Genomic DNA, 22,888 nt, shown 5'->3' with positions numbered 1-22,888 from the left:
CCGCTAGCTTTACTGAGAGGTTTCTCAGGCTGTGTTGCTAGGCTCCTCTCTGAGCCAAGAAAGAGAGTGAACTGCAGCTACTTGTCTCCCAGCCCTAAGTTGAACAAAGGACAGTGGGGAGAGAGGGCAGGGGGAAGAATCACAACTGAAATACTGGCTGACCATGTGCATTCTTGCCCCTGGCTCAGGACTGGGCAATTCAAGAAAGATGCAAGAAAGGCAAATAACTTTGTCAGCTTCTGTCCTCCATGGGACAACTGATGCCCCTCACAAGACAGAGTACAGATAATTTTTTTTCTTTTTCCTTGGAGCCCCTTACTCAATTTACCACAGAGGCCTCAGCCAACTAGCTAGCTACATACACAGGCAAGACAGACAACTGTCTGTTCTTCATCACCAGATGGCCATTGACCATCCCTACCAAGTGCTGATGAAATATTTCTTACTACACATCTGCACCTGATCCGAAATCTGGGGAAGCAGGGGTGACAAAATTCTCCTTACGACTTGGTGGGCCATTATAGACAACAATAGCAGTAGCATTTGTATCTGTATAGGGCTTTTAAGCAAGTATTTGAGGTGTTTTGCATGCATTATGGAGAGTTACAGTCCTTACGACAAAGGCAGTAACTCCCATACTGCAGATGTAGAGAACGAGGCTGAGAAAAAGAGAGGCTCACCTAACGCTATCTACTGAGTTCAGAGCATAGTTCAGACTTCTTTGTTCTTTTTCTACATACACATGTCCTTCCACCATGGAGCCCAAGGTAGTGCAGTTGTGGGTCCCAGGTTGTTTCCCATCCAGACCACTGACTGGACTCTGACCAGCTTAGCTTCAGAGGGGTTGTGGCCTCACGTGTCCCTTCACACCATACCCTGGGACTGGAGATTTCCTGAAGGACAACCTGGACTCTTAGGAGTTCCTCCAGACTTGTGTTTTATTGCAGGTGGGTTCTCCAACAACTTCTTAACACAATAATAGTGCGCTAGTGATGGATTTATTCTGCTTTATTGGTCGTTCTGCGATGAAAGCTCATTAGAATGACTAGAGAATGACTGTAGAACAGTTGCAGAGCCTATGCTTCACATGTTTAGCTGAGGGATCAACAGATCAAAAGAAGATCTAATGGAAGATCTAATGGATTCTGCCTTCCCTTCAAAAGAAAAGGGAAGGCAGAATTTAAGAAGCATCAGCTGACATTATTTGAATATGGCACTATTTCAAAACAAACAGCTGTAAATAAAGTTCAAGTTCTAATAAATATCTTAGTATTAAAATGGAAAACACACACTGGGACACATATTTATAAACGTATTTAATCTATTCCTCCAGCAGCAATTCAGATCTTATGCACGTTTTCCTCGTCCAGGTACAAGGAATCTGTGACCACAAGACTTGGTTCTGACTAACTGCTTTTTTCATCCTCCTCCATTCCACCCCAATTCATCCGCTGTTCCAGGGATTCGTACCAAGCACCATAAATGGGAAAAGGATTAGGAGTTGAATGAGGAATGGGATTGGCAAGGCTGAGTGGTCCAAGTCAAAACCCTGGTCAAAGTGTGCTCTCCATTGTCCGCTCCCATTTCTGTATAAGATTTCTCCCTCTCCTTCCAGCTTCCACCTTGCCGAACTCTCAGCCTCTGCTCTACGAACATCTGTTTTCCGAGTGTGTGTTCTGAAAACATTTCACAATGATAACTGCCAGGCAGGTCAGCTGCTGTGGAGAGCTATACAGGGACGTCCTCTGCCAAAGATATTAACTCTTATCCTGGAAGGAATGAACCCACTAGCCTTTCTTAGCAGCACCAAAACATCTTTCAGAAAGCTATGTGGTAGAGAGGCATTTGGAGGAGTGTAACTTCATTTGAAAAACACCTCCAAGAAAGAAAACTAGTGTTCGGATTCCTTGACTCAAAGCAGGAATTTATTTTGGAAAGAGTTTTCTCATTTCCTTTGAAAACAAAAAGAACACACACACACACACACGTGACATAGATGTGCTGCTAACGTAAGAAATGCAAGAGACTGCCGTTTCCTTGGAAAGTATTGTACAACAAAACAAGTATTATAATGCGACAGCAAGAGGCTTTTCTTAGGAATCTGAAAGATATAAATACCTCTTAAAGCAGCACGAAGAAAAAAAAAATACAAGGCCAGGCAACATCTTCCAGGGTTTCAAGGAAACCAAATTAGTATTATAGGAACCACAAATCAACACTTACATGGGAAGAACCTGAATCCAGCAGCCCTTGGCACTCCTGCTTCTATGAATGATTAAAGCCCAATATAGTTATGACATGACAAAGGTATGCCTGAGTTGCTTAATTCTTCGTTGTCATAGTAACAAACAACTCTTCTAAAGCTTTAAGATGGATGCAAATCAAGCTCCTGCATTGGGAATACTTTGCATGGACAGAGATCAGAACAGTGACCAAGTGTGGCTGTAATCTCCACTTGGCTTCCTCGAGGCAGGGATTTCTTACAACCCGGTCTCAATCTTCAGCAAAAAGAATGCTAAATGTTCTCTTCCCTCCCACCATGCTGGCTGTGCAGGAAAAAAATGCAGAAGAGGAAGGACCCATAGGATGTAGTGGATTAAATTCAGTGGACTGAAGGCGATGGAAACCTTTGAGAACTTGGGAAAGGTAGCCAATTATTTGCATTATATTAAATGGGGTGGGAATAAAAGCACATTTTTTTATTTGAATGATTCAACAGGCAGTGTTAAAACCAGCTAGCTATCACTGACTGCAAATATTTATAGTAAGCCCACAACTTACACAGGGGTTACATTCTGGGGATCGTGCCTGAAGCCAAAATTGCATATAGTCAAAATTGCCCAAGTCTTTCTTCCTGGATGCCCACCCCCTTTTTAATTCATTCTTTTTTCCCTGCAAGGTGCTTAAAGCTGAATTTGCACAAGTTAAATGTGCGTAAGTTTCGGGCTAACTATATTAGCTTAAGCCAAATATATACTACCCAGTGCCAGTTACAGATTTCAGGTAGGGCTTGAGAAGGGCAGCCTCTCTTTTCCAGATCTTACAACCATGAAGCATAGAAAGTTGCATTTCTATTTAAGTAACACCAAAAGTTCTCAGGGTTTAAGAGCCAAAGGTTCCCAGGGAAGTCCCTCAGTCTGATACAAATAATGGGGGAAACTTACTGTCCATCTCCTCATTTGTGATAAGGCAAACATGCCTCATATTATATGTCAAAAGGGTTATACCGTAGCAAATAAACTCATTTTTCCATCCTTCCCTATCAATGGGTGGATTACTTGCAGAGTAGTGCACTCGCTTGAAAAATAAGGTGGGGTGGGGGAGGACTACTCACACTGCTGGTACTTCCATACGGGTCTCAAATATCATAACGGGTGCATTAAAAGAATCCATTGCCTCTCTAGGATTTGCCTGGTATATATGATCCAAGTTCTTTGTTGCCCACTGTGTCAGCCAGGCAATCTCATTTCATCTGTATTCAGGACATACTCTGGAAGCATTATGGATTCCTCCAGATTAGAAGCTGCTATATTCATTTCTAACTGCATTAACATAATAAAGCCATAAGAATAAAACCTCATTAAAAAGTCAAAACAACCATGTTCTAATAACCTATTTATTAGAGTTAGGAACGCTACAGATATCTGTGTCTGCAATACATACTTCAAAACATCCAGTGTGCAGAACTGATCCAGAGACAGTACATAGATTGCATGGTTATTATGGTCTAAAACAGTACAGAAAATATACATGCACACAGTTGGATTATACACATTTATGAAGAGCGTCTAATCATGCTTAAAATACAATTAAAGCGTATTACAGAAGCATAAAAAGGGAATCTGTAGTGAAACAATACTGATGACTACATCAAATTAACTGCTGAGAAGTTACTTTGTACCCCAGTATTGGAGCCTTCCCAATTTGTTGTATATTATCTAAAAATGATCCAGTGATTTTTCCATGAAAGAATTAAACGCAAGCTGAATTTTCTCTTCAAACTCAAATGGAGTCTTTAAAAGCAATTAACTGTGGCTGGATCATTTTCAGATCAGGTACAGTACACCAAGAAGATTCCAAAACTGGCATGCATGCGCAGAGCGCTTACCATTTATGCTACCTTTAACTGAAGAATCCTTCAAGAAAACATTTAGATTAGATGCCTATACGTTGCCAGGGGGCAGGGGGAACCACTGTCTTCAGACTTTTGCCAAAGAAAACAACAACACAGAGAATGCACTTATCCCTGAATATACTCACCTAGTATTTCCTTCCATTTCTGAGTTTTAAAATGTTTATTTTCTGTTCACTCATGTGGATTTACATGGATTGTAGCTTACCAAGCAGAGAAATGAGCCATTATTCTCCCTCTTATAATTGTGTGTGTAAGAGCACACGCCCCATTCTGTTTAGTAGAACACTCTTGCCAAATTGCCTTTAAAATATCTGCACTACTTACTAAATAGTTACACAATTTTTCTAAGAGTGTATTAATGAAATCTCATATAAATTAGTAAAAGGACCTCAAAACTGTAGTACTGAGACAGCTTTCAGGTGATCCCATATATTAAAATGTTAAAACACTTGAGTGTCTCTCTGTTGTGTTAGCTCTCTATCATGTTAGCAGAGAAGGCATCCCATTAGCTTTTAAGTGCTATCTGAAAAACTATAAACCTTTTCACATTCCTGCCTTCTAATGGAACTTCAATGAGATAAATATTACTTTCTAGCTCCTAACGAGAATGTAACAGACTAACATCTCACACACAAATATGCTTCGAATTATACAGCAAATGAATGCCATATTAAAAATTATTTGTGTGCTTTTGAGAGAAAAAATGGCTTCCCCTACAGGGAAAAAAACCCCACTCAACATACTTAAAGTCAGAAGATGTTTTCATCCACAACCAACAAAACAAGTTAATGTCATTAATATTAATATTGTGCACTCTAAATAAACTAGCTGATTGCCTTGAACCAATAAACAGAAAGACTGACAACATTTCAAATAGAATGTAAGGAAATGATGTTATGGAAGTGAGCCTACTTTACAAAAAAGCACCCTTAGATGAAAGAAGTGCCCTTGCAGTATTATGCTATGCATATTTCTGATGGAAAGTTAACACTATTAAGCACCCACAAGGACAGATGTGGTCCAATAAAATAGTGATGACTTGCTCTGATATCCATCATCCTATCCAATTTGTCATACTGTTCAGGGGCATTTAATACCTTTGTGTGTTATCAGTAGAGACTGCTAGTAACGACATTTTACTCAAAGCCAAGACTCATTAGAGGTAGCTTAAGGCAGCCTTCGGTAACCTTTAATGCATCCACACCATACATTTAAAGCACACTTACACCACCATCACAGTCACTGGCTCCCCCAAAGAATCAGGGGAACTATAATTTGTCTCCCCCAGAGCTACAATTTCCAGCACCTTTAACCCAGTTCCCAGGGTTCTATGGGGGAAGCCATGTGCCTTCAGCGCATAGTGTGAATGGTACTCTGTTGCCCTCAAGCTGGTTTGGACATCAATGCCCATCAGCCTCAGCCAGCACTGATGTGGAGGGTGCCAAGTTGGTGAAAGCTGATTTAGGATTACCTTTAGTCAAAATGAATGCATCCCTGCTCAAAAGGAGTTCTCTACAAAGGAACATATGTATATATGTCAAGGACAACAATACATGCAGCCGCTGCCACCTGCACCAAAGAAAACAGACTGAGAAGATAAAAAGAATGGAAAGGGCACTCTTTGTCTGCGTCGCCTCTAATGCAGGAGTTCGGGCTGGTTTTCTACAAAAGGAAGAACTCCACTAACATAGTATGCAATCCCCAGAGAGAGCAAAGCAATGACCACCAACAAGAGCAGCACCCTCCAGACGCCAAGGTCCTCCACAAATTCTTGCCAGGTGGTTCGGAAGCTGGAGAGGACTCCCTCACCTTGCTGCAGGTTGGGGTTGAGAAGCGAGTGGCTTTCCATTGCGCTATAAAAGGAGCACAGGTGAATTAAGGTTAATGCACCAAGCGAAAACTCCAAACCACAGAACATTAATATTGACTTAACTGTGCAAGCAACATGCCAAGGGCTTACTGAGCTAAGATTGGGTTTTGGATGTGGAAAGCCCAGATTAAAATGACCAGGCTGCTTCACACTTTGATTGGCTGCGTTTGCCAAAACTACAAGAGTGTTACAGTGGTATTTCCCACCAAAAAACCCACACCAAGTGAATTCTGTTTATGGTTTAACCGAAAGTACATAACCGTTTTTACAAAATATATGCTATTACACAATACACTGCACAAGGAGCCTTGGTCTCTGACACAGACCTGCTGCATGTTAAATGGAAACATGTTTGATATTCCCTTCACAGATGCAGCCCTGTACCAAATGTCGTAAACACTGGTTGTGTAAAGAGACTCTCAGCAATTAAACTGAGGGACATCATTGCAAGAGAAAGAAGTGAATGTAACAGGACCAATGAGGAGGGATGAAAAAAACTGGGGGTGGGAATAATGTACAAGTGGAGAGTGAAAGGAGAATGGGAGTAGATATTTCAAGAGATGGGCAACGAAGCATGTGATGGTGTGGGAAGGAAAACATATAAAAGAAAAAGCTTTCTGCACTTAGATGCTCTAGGTCTACACATTCTGCCTAAAATGGGGAGTCTGAGTCACAATGCCTGCACAGCAAATGCCTGTACTTAGTTTGAGGAAAGCTGAGTTATGGAACTCCTTGTCACAAGGAAAATGATGTGGCAAAGAAATTTCCAAAGATAGATTAGATGGCAGTAAAATCATTATGAATAATTGCCAGCCGAGTATGACAAACTCTGCCTCCATGTGCCACCATTTTGTGAAGAGTGGGCCCCAGTAATCTTTGGCCATCTCAAGTGGATGGGGGCGGGGGGGGAGGAGTTTGAGAGGGCACTGCAACCTCATCACATTCAGTGACCTGATTTCTGATTGGCTGGGATCACCACTAAAGATGGTCCCAAGGAACAGCAGGGGAGGAGGAATAGTGGTTGCAATCAGCCATAAAAGATACACAAAAAAGGTACTAATTACACCTCCTGAATTTTAAAGAAAGTTGAATGAGAATATTTGGCTATCCACTGGCCAGAAGGTGGGAGTACATAAACTGCTTGCCAAGTAACTGGGTAGAGTGTGGGTTTTTCTTTAGACTTCTGAAAGGAAAAAGGTTAGAAACTTAAATGCACACAGACACTTCTAAAAAATTGGTAAAGGATCATGGAGTGAGGGGACTAGGCCTGCTCCTGCCACTATGCAGTCTACACGACTGCTCCATGGCAGAACACATGCACAGGATCTCAGAGGAGAAACAGACAGAAAGCACCTGCTATTTGTAATATAATTCCCTACTTTTGTTTTTAAACATTTACTTCCCTGGAAAGAACCTTGGTGTGTTTGCTACTGCAGAATCCAAGCCATTTCACCCTTGTTATCAACTCCTCTAACACACAACAGGAATGCTTACTAATTAAGACTCAACCTGTTAATCTATAACCACTATAGAGGTTAAATAAAGGTATGATGTATTTTAAGTGGAAAGATCACATGGCTACTGAAAACAAACTAGGCCTCTTTCTTTGAAAACAGAAAAAGGCTCACCGAGAAACCACCTGTGTTATTTTCCATTACCACCAAATTAAACTCTCGGCACTAAAATGGTAGGAAGTGCTGGAATACCAGCTATTTTGGAAGGACTTGGGAAGTGACGTGAATCCCAGATGTTGTTTCTGCTGCTAAGAAAAGCAGGCTGCATTTTTGTTAGATGTTGCTACCAACACAGTGGTTGGCCGTTAGTTACGGGTCTGGCTAAGGCTAAGTACACAAGGAGAACACATCCTCAGAGTTAAAATGCCTCCAATCATACTCCACACTAGAGGAAAAGGGTGAGAGTAGTTGGGAATCCAAGCTTCAACTGCTAACAGAACGAGAAAGAGGAACAATTAATTTGGTGAAATAAGAAAGCAGGAAGGAGATAAGGCAAAGAATCAAACCCTAATTGCAGTCTTCTGTTTATATTTTCCTATTCAACCACAAAGGGTACAAATGTAAATGCACCTTTGAGCCCTAAGTATACCTATTGTTGCCATGAAAAGTCCTGTATAAAAAGATGGTACTTAAAAGACTGTAGAGCAATTCTAGGGACACTGGGCAGCACATTGTTTAGATATTTGCAGTTCAATAAGGCACTTTTCTTTGCCAAGTTATTTCATGGGGGGGGGGGAATAGGGGATAAGGAAGCAATGGATTACGTTTAAGTGCATTAGATGCACAATGCTGATTTGCAAACGAAAGCTCGATTAGAATTCAAGGTACTTCTTAAATGGAAGAGGTGGGCTGCATCTCCTATAGAACGGGCAAAGAAAACCACCGTTTTGATTTACTTAATGCGTAAGAGGATCTTGAAAAAACCCATAAAATGTTTAAGGAATTAAGATCTTGTTCCCCTTTCCCAATGTGCTGATAAGGATTGGAGGATGGGCATTAAAAAGTCTAGCCTAGTTTCTACTTGAAAATAATTTTCAGGATGAAAACCTGATCATATCAATATTCCAGCTGCTTCACTGTAAATATGAAGCACATACATTTCCAAGGCAGATAGTATTTTCAACTTGCCCCCCGCCCCGGCAGCTGGGAAGGGGCCTATCTGCATAAAACAGCAGGGATGGTGGAAGTGAGAGCTCCCTTGCTCCCTTGCCTACCACAGAAAGGCTATGGAAAGTGTGTAGCACCAGTCAGACAACTGCAACCTGCAGCAAGTGCCTGAGGCATCCTGTGTATATCTCCCTTTTCAGTAACACAGCGTTCATTGAAAGACACACAATGGACACACTGAAAAGCAGGTCTGTCACATAGAACACAAAACGACCCTCAGAGACTTTCTACTGCTGAAGCCACTCACTACAGCCTAGTTTGGGCTGGTTTGGCTGGTTTGGGCATGACTGAATGCTCCTCCGTACAAAAATCACTACCTGCCCGTTTTCCAACATGTCAGGGAGAAAGTTAAGCTAGAACCTTTCTCCCTGACATCTAGTTTTCTACATCTAGGGTTTTCGCTTTTTGGTATGGAGGAGAAGTCAGATCACATGAGCCTCCTCTGGCGATCCGAGATGGTACGGGCTCATTGAGAACTAACCATATGTGATTTTGGCTGACTACCAAAGTTCATGAGTTACATAAGACACAGGCAGTCCAGCTTTCGAAGAACCTGAAAGATCAACTTGGAAACCAAAGCCCAAACACAGAGTAAAGGTTCTATGGAAACGCTGACAATAAGCCCTGACCTTCTTGAATACGCAGAACAAGCTCCAAACATGAGAACTCATTCAGCTATGTTGAACCAGTAAACAATACTGATTTGATTTTTTGCAATACCTTTCACTCTCAGCAGTCTGCATTGTTTCCAGCTTCGAGTGAGTTCCTCTGTTGAATCCTTTCACTTCTTGCTCCTCCAAAGATTCTAGCAACCGGATCACATCTTTATTTACACCTCTTCGTTTTGCCAGAACAAGAGGTGTAGCACCTTGGTGATTGCTATATTAAGCATAGAGAGAAAGAGCTCACAGAACTGTTTCTACTTGAAACATGGATAGATGCAATAAAACTGTTGCCACATTTGCAAAGCTAAGTATGGTTTCAAATTAGATGAGGGACCGGGTGTTGAGATTCTTGCATTGCAAGAGGTTTGACTAGATGACCCCCCCCCCCGGATCTCTTCCAATGCTACAATTCTATGACTTCTTTATCACAATTTTTAGGGACAGTCCTTGCATTATGAGGGAGATGTGTAATATTTCAGAACCATTTACCATGCGATTCTATCCAATAACACAAAGGTGCAGCATGGCAGTCATCTGGAAGATGCAGCATCAACACTACCTCTCCAATTGAGACAGGTGAAACAGGTGGAAAGCCATTTCCCAATGTTATAACTGCCATAGGAAAGCAATTTTGGGGGGCGTAAGCATGCAAGGGTAAAGCGTTTCAAGTGGCCTTCAAGTAGCCCGTTATTGCAGCGTTTTTATTACTACTGGAGTTTTTTTTTTAAAACGAGCACCAATGTAGACAAGATAAATAGCTCCTTAATTTTATTATTCATTAAAAACTCTTTTGAATTTAATACTGACAATGGATGGAGAAAAGGGGAAATGAAAGCAACTTTTCCTAAACAACTGTTAAGAGATTGTTTGGGATTGCAAGATCCAGGTTTATTTTATTTTATTTTAAGTCTGCATAATTGCATTTGATCACATTTTTCTCTGCCCATTATCTTTCCTCTTGCATTTTGTTGTCCAGTTGTGACCGACTCTGGGGTTGTGGCGCTCATCTTGCTTTACTGGCCGAGGGAGCCGGCGTACAGCTTCCGGGTCATGTGGCCAGCATGACTAAGCCGCTTCTGGCGAACCAGAGCAGTGCACGGAAACGCCGTATACCTTCCTGCCGGAGCGGTACCTATTTATCTACTTGCACTTGGATGTGCTTTTGAACTGCTAGGTTGGCAGGAGCAGGGACCGAGCAATGGGAGCTCACCCTGTCACGGGGATTTGAACCGCCAACCTTCTGATCGGCAAGTCCTAGGCTCTGTGGTTTAACCCACAGCGCCACCCGTGTCCCTCACGTCAGTACCATATCTGGCACCAATTCTTTTTCAGAGCTTCCTGTTGCATTATCAGAGGATCTATCCCAAAGTTAATTATGATGATTTTTGTTGAATTCATGCAAAGTACAGGTGAACTTACTAAGATTGCGCTGTCTCTAAATCTCTTAGCCAAATACAAGTCAATAAGATAAAATGTCAAAATATAGCTCAACAGACTTAAGCCTGACTGCAGTTTTCCGACAATAAGGATATGTGAGCAGATAGTTCATACAAGAAACCATTCTGGGACAATTGTTAAATGTGTTTATTTATTCAGTACATTAAGTGTTTCTGTCCGGGCACTGGCACTGACAGATGCTGGGAGCCTGGCAGAGCAAATATGCAGTATTTCAGAGAAAAGACTGAATCACAAGCTCTGGGAGCAGGTAAGGTGAATGCTGGAAAACAATGTTATCCACAGCAATGAAAAAGAACTGGGGAACACATTTTTCTTTACACTGAAACCAGCAAGTCGTGAAATGAGGCCAGTTATTTTGAGATGACTCCGTCCTTCATCTCCACATTAAGGATCTGTATCAGAATACCAACACCACCTATGACCATAGACATTATTCCTTTGTCAGGTGCGCAAGTGCTCATCTGACAGTATCGCATGGAAGGCACTGGAAATAATCTCTGCCTGATACCGCTTCCATGGTGCCACCACCACAATGTGCAGTACAGATGGTCCTTTTACCTTCCATGGAAGGGGCTTATGACAGTGGCAACAACCATCAAGAAGAGGCAGTGGTACTGAGGAAACCATCCTCATAACCAGCGTTCAAAATTCCCCAGATGCCAGGCACGTTTTGTTACTGGCGGTTGTCCAATTGTGACTACATGGAGATCTCTGGGCGCCAGGTTGGCAAATGACATCTCCATCAAGCCAGCTGACTCATGCGCAGCAAAAGATACGTGTTCTATGTTTCTGCACTGCCATGCAAATCATGGACCCCTTGCTGGGCATCTTAGTCCTCCATCATCACATCAGATAAAGTAAGAGCAGGGCTGGGTACACATATATTTGACTGAGCTGCAGCCTTTCCACAGGCCAGCCAAATGAAACTCACAAACCAGAGTTTATAAACTTCTGCCTTAGTCCATAGTTAATACCCATGTCCATTTCCACCATGTGTGTTTCTCCTTCTTGCATACTGGGACAAGTGAATTGTTGTAAGAGTCAACAGTCAAGCAATGTAGTTGAGATCATAGAATTGTAGTGTTGGAAGGGACCCAGAGGGTCATCTAGTCTAACCCCCTTGTGAACAGACATTCCGTTGTGTCGACTGTAATCTAGGTTTAGGGTGCCATTTGGTGCCTAGCTTATATATCTAACACCGCTATATATCTGTGTTATATATCTATACTGCTCATAATGTGGGAGAATCACAGTTCTTCGTGCTACAGTCTCATTGGGGAGGAAAAGCAAATCCATTATAAGTTATAATAATGGACCTGAAGACCTTTCCAGTTTCTCCTGTGTCAGCTCTGAAACAGCTTTTGTTTTTTGTGCAGCTCATTAGCTCAGAACTATGCTGAATTTCTATTCCGGCAAGGCTGAAGAATAAACTGACATGTCTGAAATCCCTCGCATGTTCCTTTGCGTGGCCCAATCTGCCTATTACGGTAGATTATCAAGCAACAAGTATTATTTTTTTTAAAAAATTCAAGACACAGGGTTCCAGCATACTTACCAAATATCTATTTTGAGCCCGTTGGACACGAGGAATTGAATGGTATCCACATGCCCACACAGGTGAAGGGCTGTGTTACCTTGATAATCAGTGGCCAGCAGATCAGCACCAAATTTATGCAACAACTGACAGATGTCTACGTTTCCTCTGGCCGCTGCTAGGTGGAGGCCTGTTCGGCCACGGCTGTCGCGAATGTTTGGGTCAAAGCCACTCTCCAAGAGCCTCTTGGAATAGTTAAAATCTCCATCAATGCAAGCCTGCAGCAGAGGCACATTTGTCTGTGAAGAATCGTTTACAAACACATAGGACATGTCTGTTTCTGGGAAATGCAGCAAGCCTGTAGTTGAAAATGAAATGAAATGAAACCAATGGTGAGACTATGCTGGTGAAAACAATGCTAACACTTCAAGCAAGCAATTATTTTCCTGAATGAGAAAAACCGTCACATGGAAGTCAGATCCAAACTACTGTACTGTATACATAGAGTGCAGGATTCAACTTACATGTCACCTCAGCAGAAGCTCTGAATAAGGATTTCTGCTTATGCAACAAGGTCCATCTCCACTCCCCTCAAAATTGGCTCTTGGGGGGAATTGGGAGAACCCCCCTGGCAAGCTGCAGTGCTTATGCAGACAGAACGTTCATAATAGTACAACATTGAATTTCACCCATAGTGCTTCATATTTCATTCTGAACAGAGAACACTTTTACTCCTTTTTCTCCCCTACAAGGATTAGTAACTCTCTCGCTTCTGAGGGTTGGTTCAGGTCACTATGATGAATGTCAGACAGTTGGTAAATCCTTACTAAGAAGAGATCTCCCTGACCTCTGCAGCTTAATTTCAGAATATAAAGGGTGATCAGGAGGGAAGGAAAGATCCCCTGCAAAGAGGCTTGCCCAGCTCCCATATTATGCCCCTTCTGGCAATTTTTTATTTTCCCAGGCATTTTAATTTTAAAATTTGTTGCTGCTTTTCAATCTGCCATATTAAATAGCTTGGGTATTGCTGATTTTACCTATTTCAGTTTTTGTGGTAAGTTTTATTCTGTTTTTGCTTCATGTTTTAATATTTTACCGTTCACTTCCCAGAGATCATTGATGACTGGGTGCTATACAAATATTGCTAATGATTATAAATTTGAAAAGCCTAGTTTTCTCCAACTGAAGGACGGTACATGGATATACATTATGCAGTCTCCAGATAAGAGACAGTGATGCAGATGAGACATTCTTATACGGGCTATAAATAAAACCTCTCTTAATGCGATTTCATTTCTCATTTATCCGTTCCTTATTTACATTTGAACTTCAGCACATAAGCAGTGGTGGTGTGTTTTAGCTTAAAATACCATCCTCCCTGAATACATCAGCCCCCTCAGACTAACTTTAAATGGTACCTTCTCTACTGTACATTTCATTTACAGAAAGATTTCATTCAACTCATGTGCATCAAATGCCCAATGTAGAGACAGAGAAACAAAAGCAAACCATTAAAGATGTATGCTATGTAACCTCCATTCCTTTTCAAAGGGAGTTCTACAATTGTACAGTCTGTTGTTGTAACCTACCCTGGGACCTTATAACAAAGGACAGGTACGGAATCTCATAAATAAATAAAAATCTGTTGGAATTCATGGAAGTTATGTAACAATAGTGCTTGGTGGACCACATCCATGGCCACCAAGTATCCTGAACTGGGTATCAGTAAAGGAAAAGCAGTAAAGCACAACCCGAAGTGGAAAAATACAGGTTGAAGCTGTGGAAATGTGAGAGGTAATTAAACAACCAGAATAAGAGTCAAGTGAACAACTGAATCTGTTTAATGTGTTGTTCTACTATCTAAATATTTATCTTGAGGCTTAAAAATTGGATTATGGAAAGGAAAATATGGATTTTGGATACTCAAGACTCGGTATTTTCCAAACAGATTCCCAGTATATTTTACACAATAATTCTGAATAAACATTTGGATCATTCTGATTTTACACAAAGACTCTGATCCTAAGCACTCTTGTATGAAACCAAGTTCCTTTGAAATTAACTGGGCTTATTTCTTCTAAGCAAATATAGTGAAGAGTTGGTGGTTTTTTTTAAATATTCTATAACTTGGGTCTTCCCACCCCTTGTTCTTTTATGCTTACTTTTCAAGTTTACAATAGCAACAATCTTTTTTTCCTTTTTTAAATAAGCTGTTTCACAAGCATTGGGATTTTAGCAGTTATTCCACAGAGCTATGATGCCCCGATCTAATCTTCAACAACTGCAGTGTGGCACTGCCCTCTGGCGACCATGTTGAGTGACAACAAGTTTCCTCCCAACTTTGAAGCTGCAGAGATGGGTGGGAGTTGACCTGGTAGCTTTGTGGCAATTCTATTTCCAGCTCCAAGACTGGGAGAAAAGCTGGCCATGCTCCCCACGCCCCGGGTCAAGCCAGCAAGCCCACCACCCTTTCCTGCTATAGGGACTTCTTGGCTGCTGCCCAATGGCATTGTTCTGAGCATCACCACTCAGTGCGCTCTGCCTCTCTATCTCACAGGAGAGAGGGGCAAGGTGAGGTGGGCAAGCTCTACAGCTGTTGCCCAGCAGAGAAGCTGTGAGTCTTGCTACCAAGCAGCGGCTGAAGCCCTCACACACCTGTCTCTATAATGGTATAATGGCTTCAGGTTACATACGCTTCAGGTTACAGACTCCGCTAACCCAGAAATCGTACCTTGGTTAAGAACTTTGCTTCAGGATGAGAACAGAAATCGTGCTCCGGCGGTGCAGCGGCGGCAGGAGGCCCCATTACCTAAAGTGGTGCTTCAGGTTAAGAACAGTTTCAGGTTAAGAACAGACCTCCGGAACGAATTAAGTACTTAACCCGAAGTACCACTGTATTTCCTAAATGATAAGGGGGGGGGTGGATTCAGAGAAACACAGTCAAGCAGCAGCCGAAGCCTTCTGCTTCTTGTTTCTGAGAAAACAGGCTCCTGAGCAAGGCCAGTCAAAAATCGCAGACTCCTGCCTATGACCCTTAACTGCAACCTGAAAAATAGGGCCTACTCTCAACTTTTTAACCACATACATCCAGGTTCCTGCTTTTCTATCAGGACCAACCAGGTGTAAAGAAGGCGGTCAGGGTTCCCTATTCGATATGGCAGATTGAATTCTGGTTGGCACAGCTTATCAGGCAGGGAGATAAGAAACACTCCACCTTCTGAAATTTCTTCTTCTATACAAAGCTGTTTTTTTTAAAAAAAACAGATGCCAGCCCCTTGGAGGTTCTGACCCACTGACTGAAGATCAATGTCCTGCAGCAGCTGAAAGTTAAATTCTCTATACAATAAAACCAGCTCGGCAATGGAAAGCCTGAATTTAATACAGAGTGATGGTAGTTGAAATTGTTCCAACTGACTGTGTTAACAGCATCATGTTGCTTTGCATTTTATACCTTGATAAATTACAAAAAGCGTTTATCCAAACCCTTCTAGATAATTAATGGTTTACTACAAATACAGAAAACAAACCCTGAAATGAAAGACGTGAAAAGTACAGTTCTAAAGGATGCTATTACTGCATAATTTGTGATAAACTTCTTTGAGGGACTTCCCCCAAATCAAGCAGTGTATAAATTTTATGAAATAAATAAATGTCAAATGAACATATTTATTCTGTAAGTGCTATTCATCTATAGAAATGGTTTGTGGTCTATTCAGCCTCCTTTGAAAACAAAACAGTTTTCAAGAAAGGGACTAGACAGAATTCGTAAGAGATCACCAGTGCCTTCTAGAGTAGCAGCTGCTTCCATTATATCTGGAAGAACAAAAACTAAGCACATAAAGCTGCTTTCATTTCCAGTTTGTGATGTTGGGCTCACCCATGCTGTCGTTTAATGTGGATGGTAAGCTTCCTGTACTTTCACAGATTCTCCATTGTCCAGATGACATTCTCCTCCAAATTATTGCCTTCCCACACTTTCCGCTTCCTCAATCCAGATTTTCTCATACCAGGGATACTCTGAAAAGTAGAAGGTATGAGAACATCTGGAGGGGGGAGGAAGTCTGGGAAGGGAGTGTTTTAGAGGAGAATGTCATGCTGGCAACGGAGAATTAATGGAGGTACAGAAAGCTTACTATCCACTTTAAACTACAGTATGACTGAGCCCACTGTTAAGAACTCTAATGAGCTACACAACTGGGGGCACTGATTCAAAGCCAGTCAGGCTTTCTGGCCTAATTCCCAGCCAAAATCTGAAGAAGCCCAACTCTGGCTTCATCACATCTTTGCAAAACAAGCATTTCTAGATGCTTACAGGCTCACCCTGCTGAAGATGAACTTTCCCCCCTTCAGAGCTCAGTCTCATGTTTGCTGCAAACTAGAATTACAGATTGAGATACTGAAGTGATCAAGTAGTAAAGATAATATCTTAAATACTCACTTATTAAGAAAGTATCCGGTCTTCAGTAGGTAAGTGTGGTCTACTCACAAGGTTGTTGACATTCGTTCTAATCACATATTTTTGTGGTCCAGTACAAACCTGTAATAGAACAGAAGAGTCTTACCAAGTAGAGCTCAGTATTCCCCTGTAAGTTTTAAACTGAGCACAATACACCTAGAAATGCAATGTTATTTTACATTTCTCCAAGATCAGAATTTCTAGCAAAATGTAATCTACTAATCAGAGATGCTATTTCAGATGCATATTATGCTAATCTAAACAACATATTAGCACAAATATGTGGGTGTTCTGAGAGAGGAAATCAAGGACACTGCACTCCTCCCAAATTCCTGCACTGCTACAAGTGAAGACATGGTTTGGTTTAGCATGTTGTCTGAACCCAGGCTTGTCTCTAGACACTCTCGGCGAAGCGCTGAAGTCCCTCACTAAACAAATGAGTGTGGAAAAGGGTTTAACAATGGTAGGGAGTCTGAAATCCACTGCTTTCCAAGTAAGGTACTAACGTGTGTGTGTATAGGATGACACACCAAACTGCCTCTATATACCGGTAGATCTCATGTTGAATAAATATACGCTGTTTACTCGTGTAATTATTCTGCTTCTGAAAACAGTGAGTTACATACTCTGAGCTCAGACTGAGTGCTTACTAATAATGAGGACTTGAAGCTGCTTATGTCTATATTTTATTTTAGTGGTATCTGCATTATATTCTCCTCATCCAGGTGGCAACGTACACTCCACCTTGCACAAAATTTGAATTTTCCTGTTCCATAGATAATTTGATAAGGGAAGAAAATCCAATATAAAATTGCATGTTACTCTGACTGTGGATGTGCGGAAGCACAATGTGTGGATGGTTTTGTTGTTGTTGTTTTTTAAGTAATGTTAAATTCTCGAGAATAATCTTTTGGAGAATATTCTCGATTAATGAGATTAGAGAATTTTCATTTAAAACAGGAGAATATTCATTTTAATGCATTGTAAGGTGAGGCCACCAGTAACTGTCATGTTAAGGTTTGGTATAAGGAAACTCAGTAGTTAAATCATATTTTATTCTTCCATTAGAACATGTACATGTTATAGGACAAATCAAAAAATACAATTGGCATGTTAAGGTTTAATACAAGCACATTCAATAATAGGCTATCTTGTGCTTCTGATAGCTCTAACACTTAATAACTGTTTTGGTGACTAAAACACAGCTTGATAAACAAAACTATATGCATACATATAAAAAAGAAGCCATTTGAGCGCCACAACCCCAGAGATGTCCGTGACTGGACCTAATGGTCAGGGGTCCCTTTACCTTTACCTAACATTAAATATATTATCATTTTTGATAATATAGTTCAATATGTCAGTCTTTAGTAAATGGCACCTTGTACCATTGAATGGCACTGCAAAAACCAGTTACTGGCACTAAATAAAAATACAGAAATGTCAACTGTTTAAATCAAGGCCACCTCACATGCTGTTACACATAATTGTATAGGCCCCTAGGTACTTAAGTATACAAAGCATTAAAGCTACTTTCTGTAAAAAAAAATAATCACACTGTATGGCCAAGGGTATAGAATTGCTAAGAATAAGGTCACACCAAAATAGAAAAAATGCTATTACGTATAGTTGAAATACATATGAATTCAAATGTTCATCAAATTAAATAAATAGCATTTTTAAAACTAAAAAAAAAAAAAAAAAAGTTTTCTATAGCTCACATTGCAGAACTGCCAATGGTCAATGACAGAATGCCCAGTAATGTAACTGGATCAAAAAAATCATTATTCATTACTTACACTGGCAATATCACAGCTTGACTTATTATTTACTAGATTTTTTAAAATGTGGGTTGTAAAACTGCTTCTTACATTAGAATTTACAGTTTGTGGAGAATATTCTCCAGACAATTTTCTAGCAGAGAATATTCTCGAGAAAATTCTCATTCTCGAGAATACTCTCCGGAGAATATTCTCACCTCACATCACTAGGTTTTTTAGACGTGACATTTGGCTGAGTGCCATCTATTGCCACAAACCCCTACTTTCATTTTGTTTACATCAGCCCAAAAGAAAGGATGCAACCTGCCCTTTTCCCACCAGTTAGTTGTTGCTGAAAGCACATCTACATTTCTTTTTTTAACAACCATCTTCTTTCGTGCAGACCTGCTCTTGCACAAAATAAGATACATTAAATATATAATTTGCCTTTTCAAAGACGACAGTAACGGAAAAGGGGATGAAAGAAAGAGAAAGTGACTCTGAATTATTACCAACTTAAATAAAATATTGGGGGGGGCAGAGCTGCCCTGCGTAATCGATCACATGACACACCATTTGAATGGCAATGCCGATCAACTTTGTGGGGAGGGGGGGTTAGCCTCCTCAAATATTTTACTGCGGTAGGAGGTGGGGTGGGCGAAGGGACCTCAGCCCCACAAGTTGGCACCTAGGCCTGCATAGCAAGGGGGTCGGACTATAAGACCCTCGTGGTCCCTTCCAACTCGACCATTCTGTGATAAGCAAAACAAACTCAAGTCTTGGGGTTTTTTTTACAGCTGCAAGGCGAATTTATCCCTGCTTCTTCCGTAGAAGCTAAACAAGCTATAGCTTAGGGCCCCACTCTCTTGCCCCCCCCCAAAAAAATTAAAGAAAAAACAAAACTGGATGTACATTTCCAAAATATAAGATAAAAAAACAAATAAAATAAAACCTACATCATTGCTGCCAACGTTTCCCTTTTTTTACAGGGAAATTCCCTTATTCTGAATAGGATTCCTCGCAAGAAAAGGGAAAAGTTGACAGCTATGACCTACATACAGCAACAGTGTTTTGTGTTGTGTAGTTTTCCCAGTAGTGATGTATGGAAGTGAGAGCTGGACTGTAAAGAAGGCTGATCACCGAAGAATTGATGCTTTTGAATTATGGTGCTGGAGGAGACTCGAGAGTCCCATGGACTGCAAGAAGATCAAACCTATCCATTCTTAAGGAAATCAGCCCTGAGTGCACACTGGAAGGACAGATCCTGAAGCTGAGGCTCCAATACTGTGGCCAACTCATGAGAAGAGAAGACTTCCTGGAAAAGACCCTGATGTTGGGAAAGATGGAGGGCACAAGGAGAAGGGGACGACAGAGGACGAGATGGTTGGACAGTGTTCTTGAAGCTACCAGCATGAGTTTGACCAAACTGCGGGAGGCAGTGGAAGACAGGAGTGCCTGGCGTGCTCTGGCCCATGGGGTCACGAAGAGTCGGACACGACTAAACAACAAAAGGCTCCTTTGATGTAAATGATGAGCCCCGCCTGCTAGCCTTTTATGTACAAATGGCTTTAAAAACCTATTAGTTCCATAAATGACCATATAGCATACATTCAACACAAAAAACAGCGACGATTTGTTGTTGACAAAGGACAGCTGGACATAATAAAGGGCCCCATTACCTTCAGCAGCTCAGGGCCTCATCAAACCTAAATCCGGCCCGGGGGGGGGGGGGGAGACAGCTTCACCTGTTTAATTCCCGCGCGTCGCTGCAAACTCTAAAAGGGGCGGGGCCTGGGTTGGGCCACGCCCCGAACCCGCCACCTGTAGCGATGACACGAGACAGCCCATCCCCACAATACCTCCTTCCGCAGAGGCGGCTCCGTTTGCTCCCCGCCCCCCCCCCCAGGCTAGAGCCCCTCAGCAATTCTGTGGCAATTCTTCCCCGCCTTCCCCTCACGGCCACCGACGCTCAAGGGCCGGGCAACAAAGCACCGCTTCCTTCCTTCGCCCCCGGCTGCGGCCACCGAGAAGGCCGGCGCTGCCTCGCCCCAGCCCCGGCTCCTTCGCCCCTACCTCGCTCTCGACGGGCGTCGTCAGCTGCCGCTGCTGCTGCTGCTGCCGCCTGCGCCCAACCGCCAGAAAGCAGGCCCCGCTTGCGACAAAGAGGTAGAGACGCCCTCGCGCAAGGGAGCCCGACCTCGCCTCTCTCTTCCGGTTCCCGGTTGCAGTTCACGAAACTCTCCTCTCGGGAGGGGAGGCAAGCGCTTTGGGATCAAATGCTGGCGCTGGAAGGAAGGAAAGCCTTTCTGATGCAATGCTTTGAAGAAGAGGAACAGAACTGCAGAGTTGGAAAGGACCTCGAGGGTCATCTAGTCTTTGCAAGGCAGGAATCTCAGCTAAAGCATCCGCGCAGGATGGCCCATCTCTGCTTAAAAACCTCCACCGCCTTCCATTGTCGGAACAGGAGAAAACAAGCTTTTCCTGTGACGGTTCTTTCTATATAGGGCAGGCACACCCTCAAACTCGGCCCTGTTTTGGGACTACAACTCCCATCATCCCTAGCTAACAGGACCAGTGGTCAGGGATGATGGGAATTGTAGTCTGAAAAAAACATCTGGCAGGACGAGTTTGGGGGTGCCTGATATGGGGAGATGGCTACCCTATCTCCTCTCCGTCTCTTCTTTTCCAGGCTAAACATACACAGCTTCTTCAAGCACTCATAAGACTTGCTATCCAGACCCTTTATCATCTTGCTGGCTCTCCTCTGCACATGTTCTGGCTTGTCAATACCATAGCTGTCAATTTCCCCCCCTTTTTAAGAGAAATCATATTCGGAATAATAGGATTTCCCTTTAAAAAAGGGAAAAGTTGACAGCTATGGTCAATATTCTTCTTAAATTGTGGTGCCCAGAACTGGACACAGTATTCCCGCTGGGGTCTGACCAAGGCAGAATAGGTTGCACACTTCCACCATGTTAATTTGTCAATTTGATGAGAATAAGCCCCCCATGGCTTCTGGAGTTTATTTTATGTATGGAGTGTTTTAAGGGAAGGGTAGTTGGTTTCTTGGGGATTAAAGTCTGTCCAGCTGCCATAGGGTTTCTTACTGGAACCTTTTATTGCTGTACGCAGAATGGTTTGAAATTAACCCTGAAAAAAGGAGTGTTGTCGTATCTGTCCAATTCCCCTGCCCTGTTTGTGTGAGATACACACACCCAGAGAGACAGCAGGCATGCTTAATTAAAAATAAAAAATCAACGAAACGAGCGTTTTTAACCAGCCTGCCTTATTCTGGGTATCACATTGGTTTCTGTGTACTGTATTCCCAATGACTCTCGCTCTGCAGGTTACGTGGATTCTTGGAGCGTCGATTGCGGACCATTGCTATGCATGCAAAAGCAGTTGAGACTATAGCCGCTTTGGGTTTTCAGCGCTGCCTGACTCAAGGAGCGAAACGACGTGGAGCAGAGATGATAGAGCGTCGTGCAAAGCGAGATCAATCCAGCAGCGCCCCTCGCGGGCTGGCTGATGTAGAAACGTTATGCATCAGAAGAACACGCCCCCCGCCCTTCGCTGTGTCTAGCGAGAGGCAAGATTAGCTCGGTGATAGATAACATGCTTCGCATATACAGCCATACCTTGGGTTACAGACGCTTCAGGTTGCGTTTTTTCGGGTTAAAGGTAAAGGTACCCCTAACCATTAGGTCCAGTCGCGGACGACTTGGGGGTTGCGGCGCTCATCTCGCTTTACTGGCCGAGGTAGCTGGCATACAGCTTCCAGGTCATGTGGCCAGCATGACTGAGCCACTTCTGGTGAACCAGAGCAGCGCACGGAAACACCGTTTACCTTCCTGCCGGAGTGGCACCTATTTATCTACTTGCACTTTGAGGTGCTTTCAAACTGCTAGGTTGGCAGGAGCAGGGACCGAGCAACAGGAGCTCACCCCGTCACGGGGATTCGAACCACCAACCTTCTGATCGGCAAGTCCTAGGCTCTGTGGTTTAACCCACAGCGCCACCTGCATCCCTCTTTTTCGGGTTACGGACCGCCAAAACCTGGAAGTATCGGAACAGGTTACTTCTGGGTTTCGGCGGTCACGCATGCGCAGAAGCGCTAAATCGCACTTTGCGATTGCGCAGAAGCACCAAATCGCAACCCATGTGTGTGCAGACGCGCCACTGTGGGTTGCAAACATGCATCCTGCATGGATCATGTTCACAACCCGAGCGTCCACTGTATTGCAGGTTCGATCTCCAGGTAGGATTGCAAAAGGGGTGTTTGCCCGTGTAGATGGACCAGTGCCTGACTCCGTACATCTTCTAGCACTT

The 22,888-nt window shown here is 42.6% G+C and overlaps 1 protein-coding gene and 2 long non-coding RNA genes across 8 annotated transcripts; 1 reads left to right on the top strand and 2 right to left on the bottom strand.

Annotated features, from left to right (window-relative positions):
• Nucleotides 1-3,602: 3,602 nt before the first annotated feature.
• ANKRD46 (ankyrin repeat domain 46) lies at nucleotides 3,603-21,007 on the bottom strand. 6 transcript variants are annotated; one of them, XM_081014016.1, is made up of 6 exons: nucleotides 20,633-21,007; nucleotides 16,782-16,880; nucleotides 16,221-16,360; nucleotides 12,365-12,701; nucleotides 9,407-9,565; nucleotides 3,603-5,988 (listed from the first exon to the last, which is right to left on the bottom strand). In XM_081014016.1, exons 3-6 carry the CDS (start codon nucleotides 16,288-16,290, stop codon nucleotides 5,772-5,774), a joined length of 783 nt encoding a protein of 260 aa, XP_080870142.1. In that variant the 5' UTR covers nucleotides 16,291-16,360; nucleotides 16,782-16,880; nucleotides 20,633-21,007; the 3' UTR covers nucleotides 3,603-5,771. The 6 variants fall into 6 exon arrangements, with proteins under 6 accessions (XP_080870142.1, XP_080870143.1, XP_080870144.1 ...); XM_081014017.1 differs by lacking the exon at nucleotides 20,633-21,007 and adding an exon at nucleotides 20,419-20,555; XM_081014018.1 differs by lacking the exon at nucleotides 20,633-21,007 and adding an exon at nucleotides 20,239-20,258.
• On the top strand, nucleotides 5,995-8,245 carry LOC308481549. The gene is made up of 2 exons (XR_013988747.1): nucleotides 5,995-6,266; nucleotides 6,309-8,245. It is a non-coding gene; the product is annotated as an uncharacterized lncRNA (long non-coding RNA).
• LOC308481550 lies at nucleotides 6,320-9,392 on the bottom strand. Its single transcript, XR_013988748.1, has 2 exons — nucleotides 8,854-9,392; nucleotides 6,320-8,818 (listed from the first exon to the last, which is right to left on the bottom strand). It is a non-coding gene; the product is annotated as an uncharacterized lncRNA (long non-coding RNA).
• Nucleotides 21,008-22,888: the final 1,881 nt, after the last annotated feature.

This window comes from Podarcis pityusensis, assembly GCF_964106645.2.
Source record: "Podarcis pityusensis genome assembly, chromosome: 7".
In the NCBI taxonomy this organism is placed as follows: domain Eukaryota; kingdom Metazoa; phylum Chordata; class Lepidosauria; order Squamata; family Lacertidae; genus Podarcis; species Podarcis pityusensis.
The sequence above is the reverse complement of the archived record's forward strand: the minus strand, read 5'-3'. Positions and strand labels throughout refer to the sequence as shown.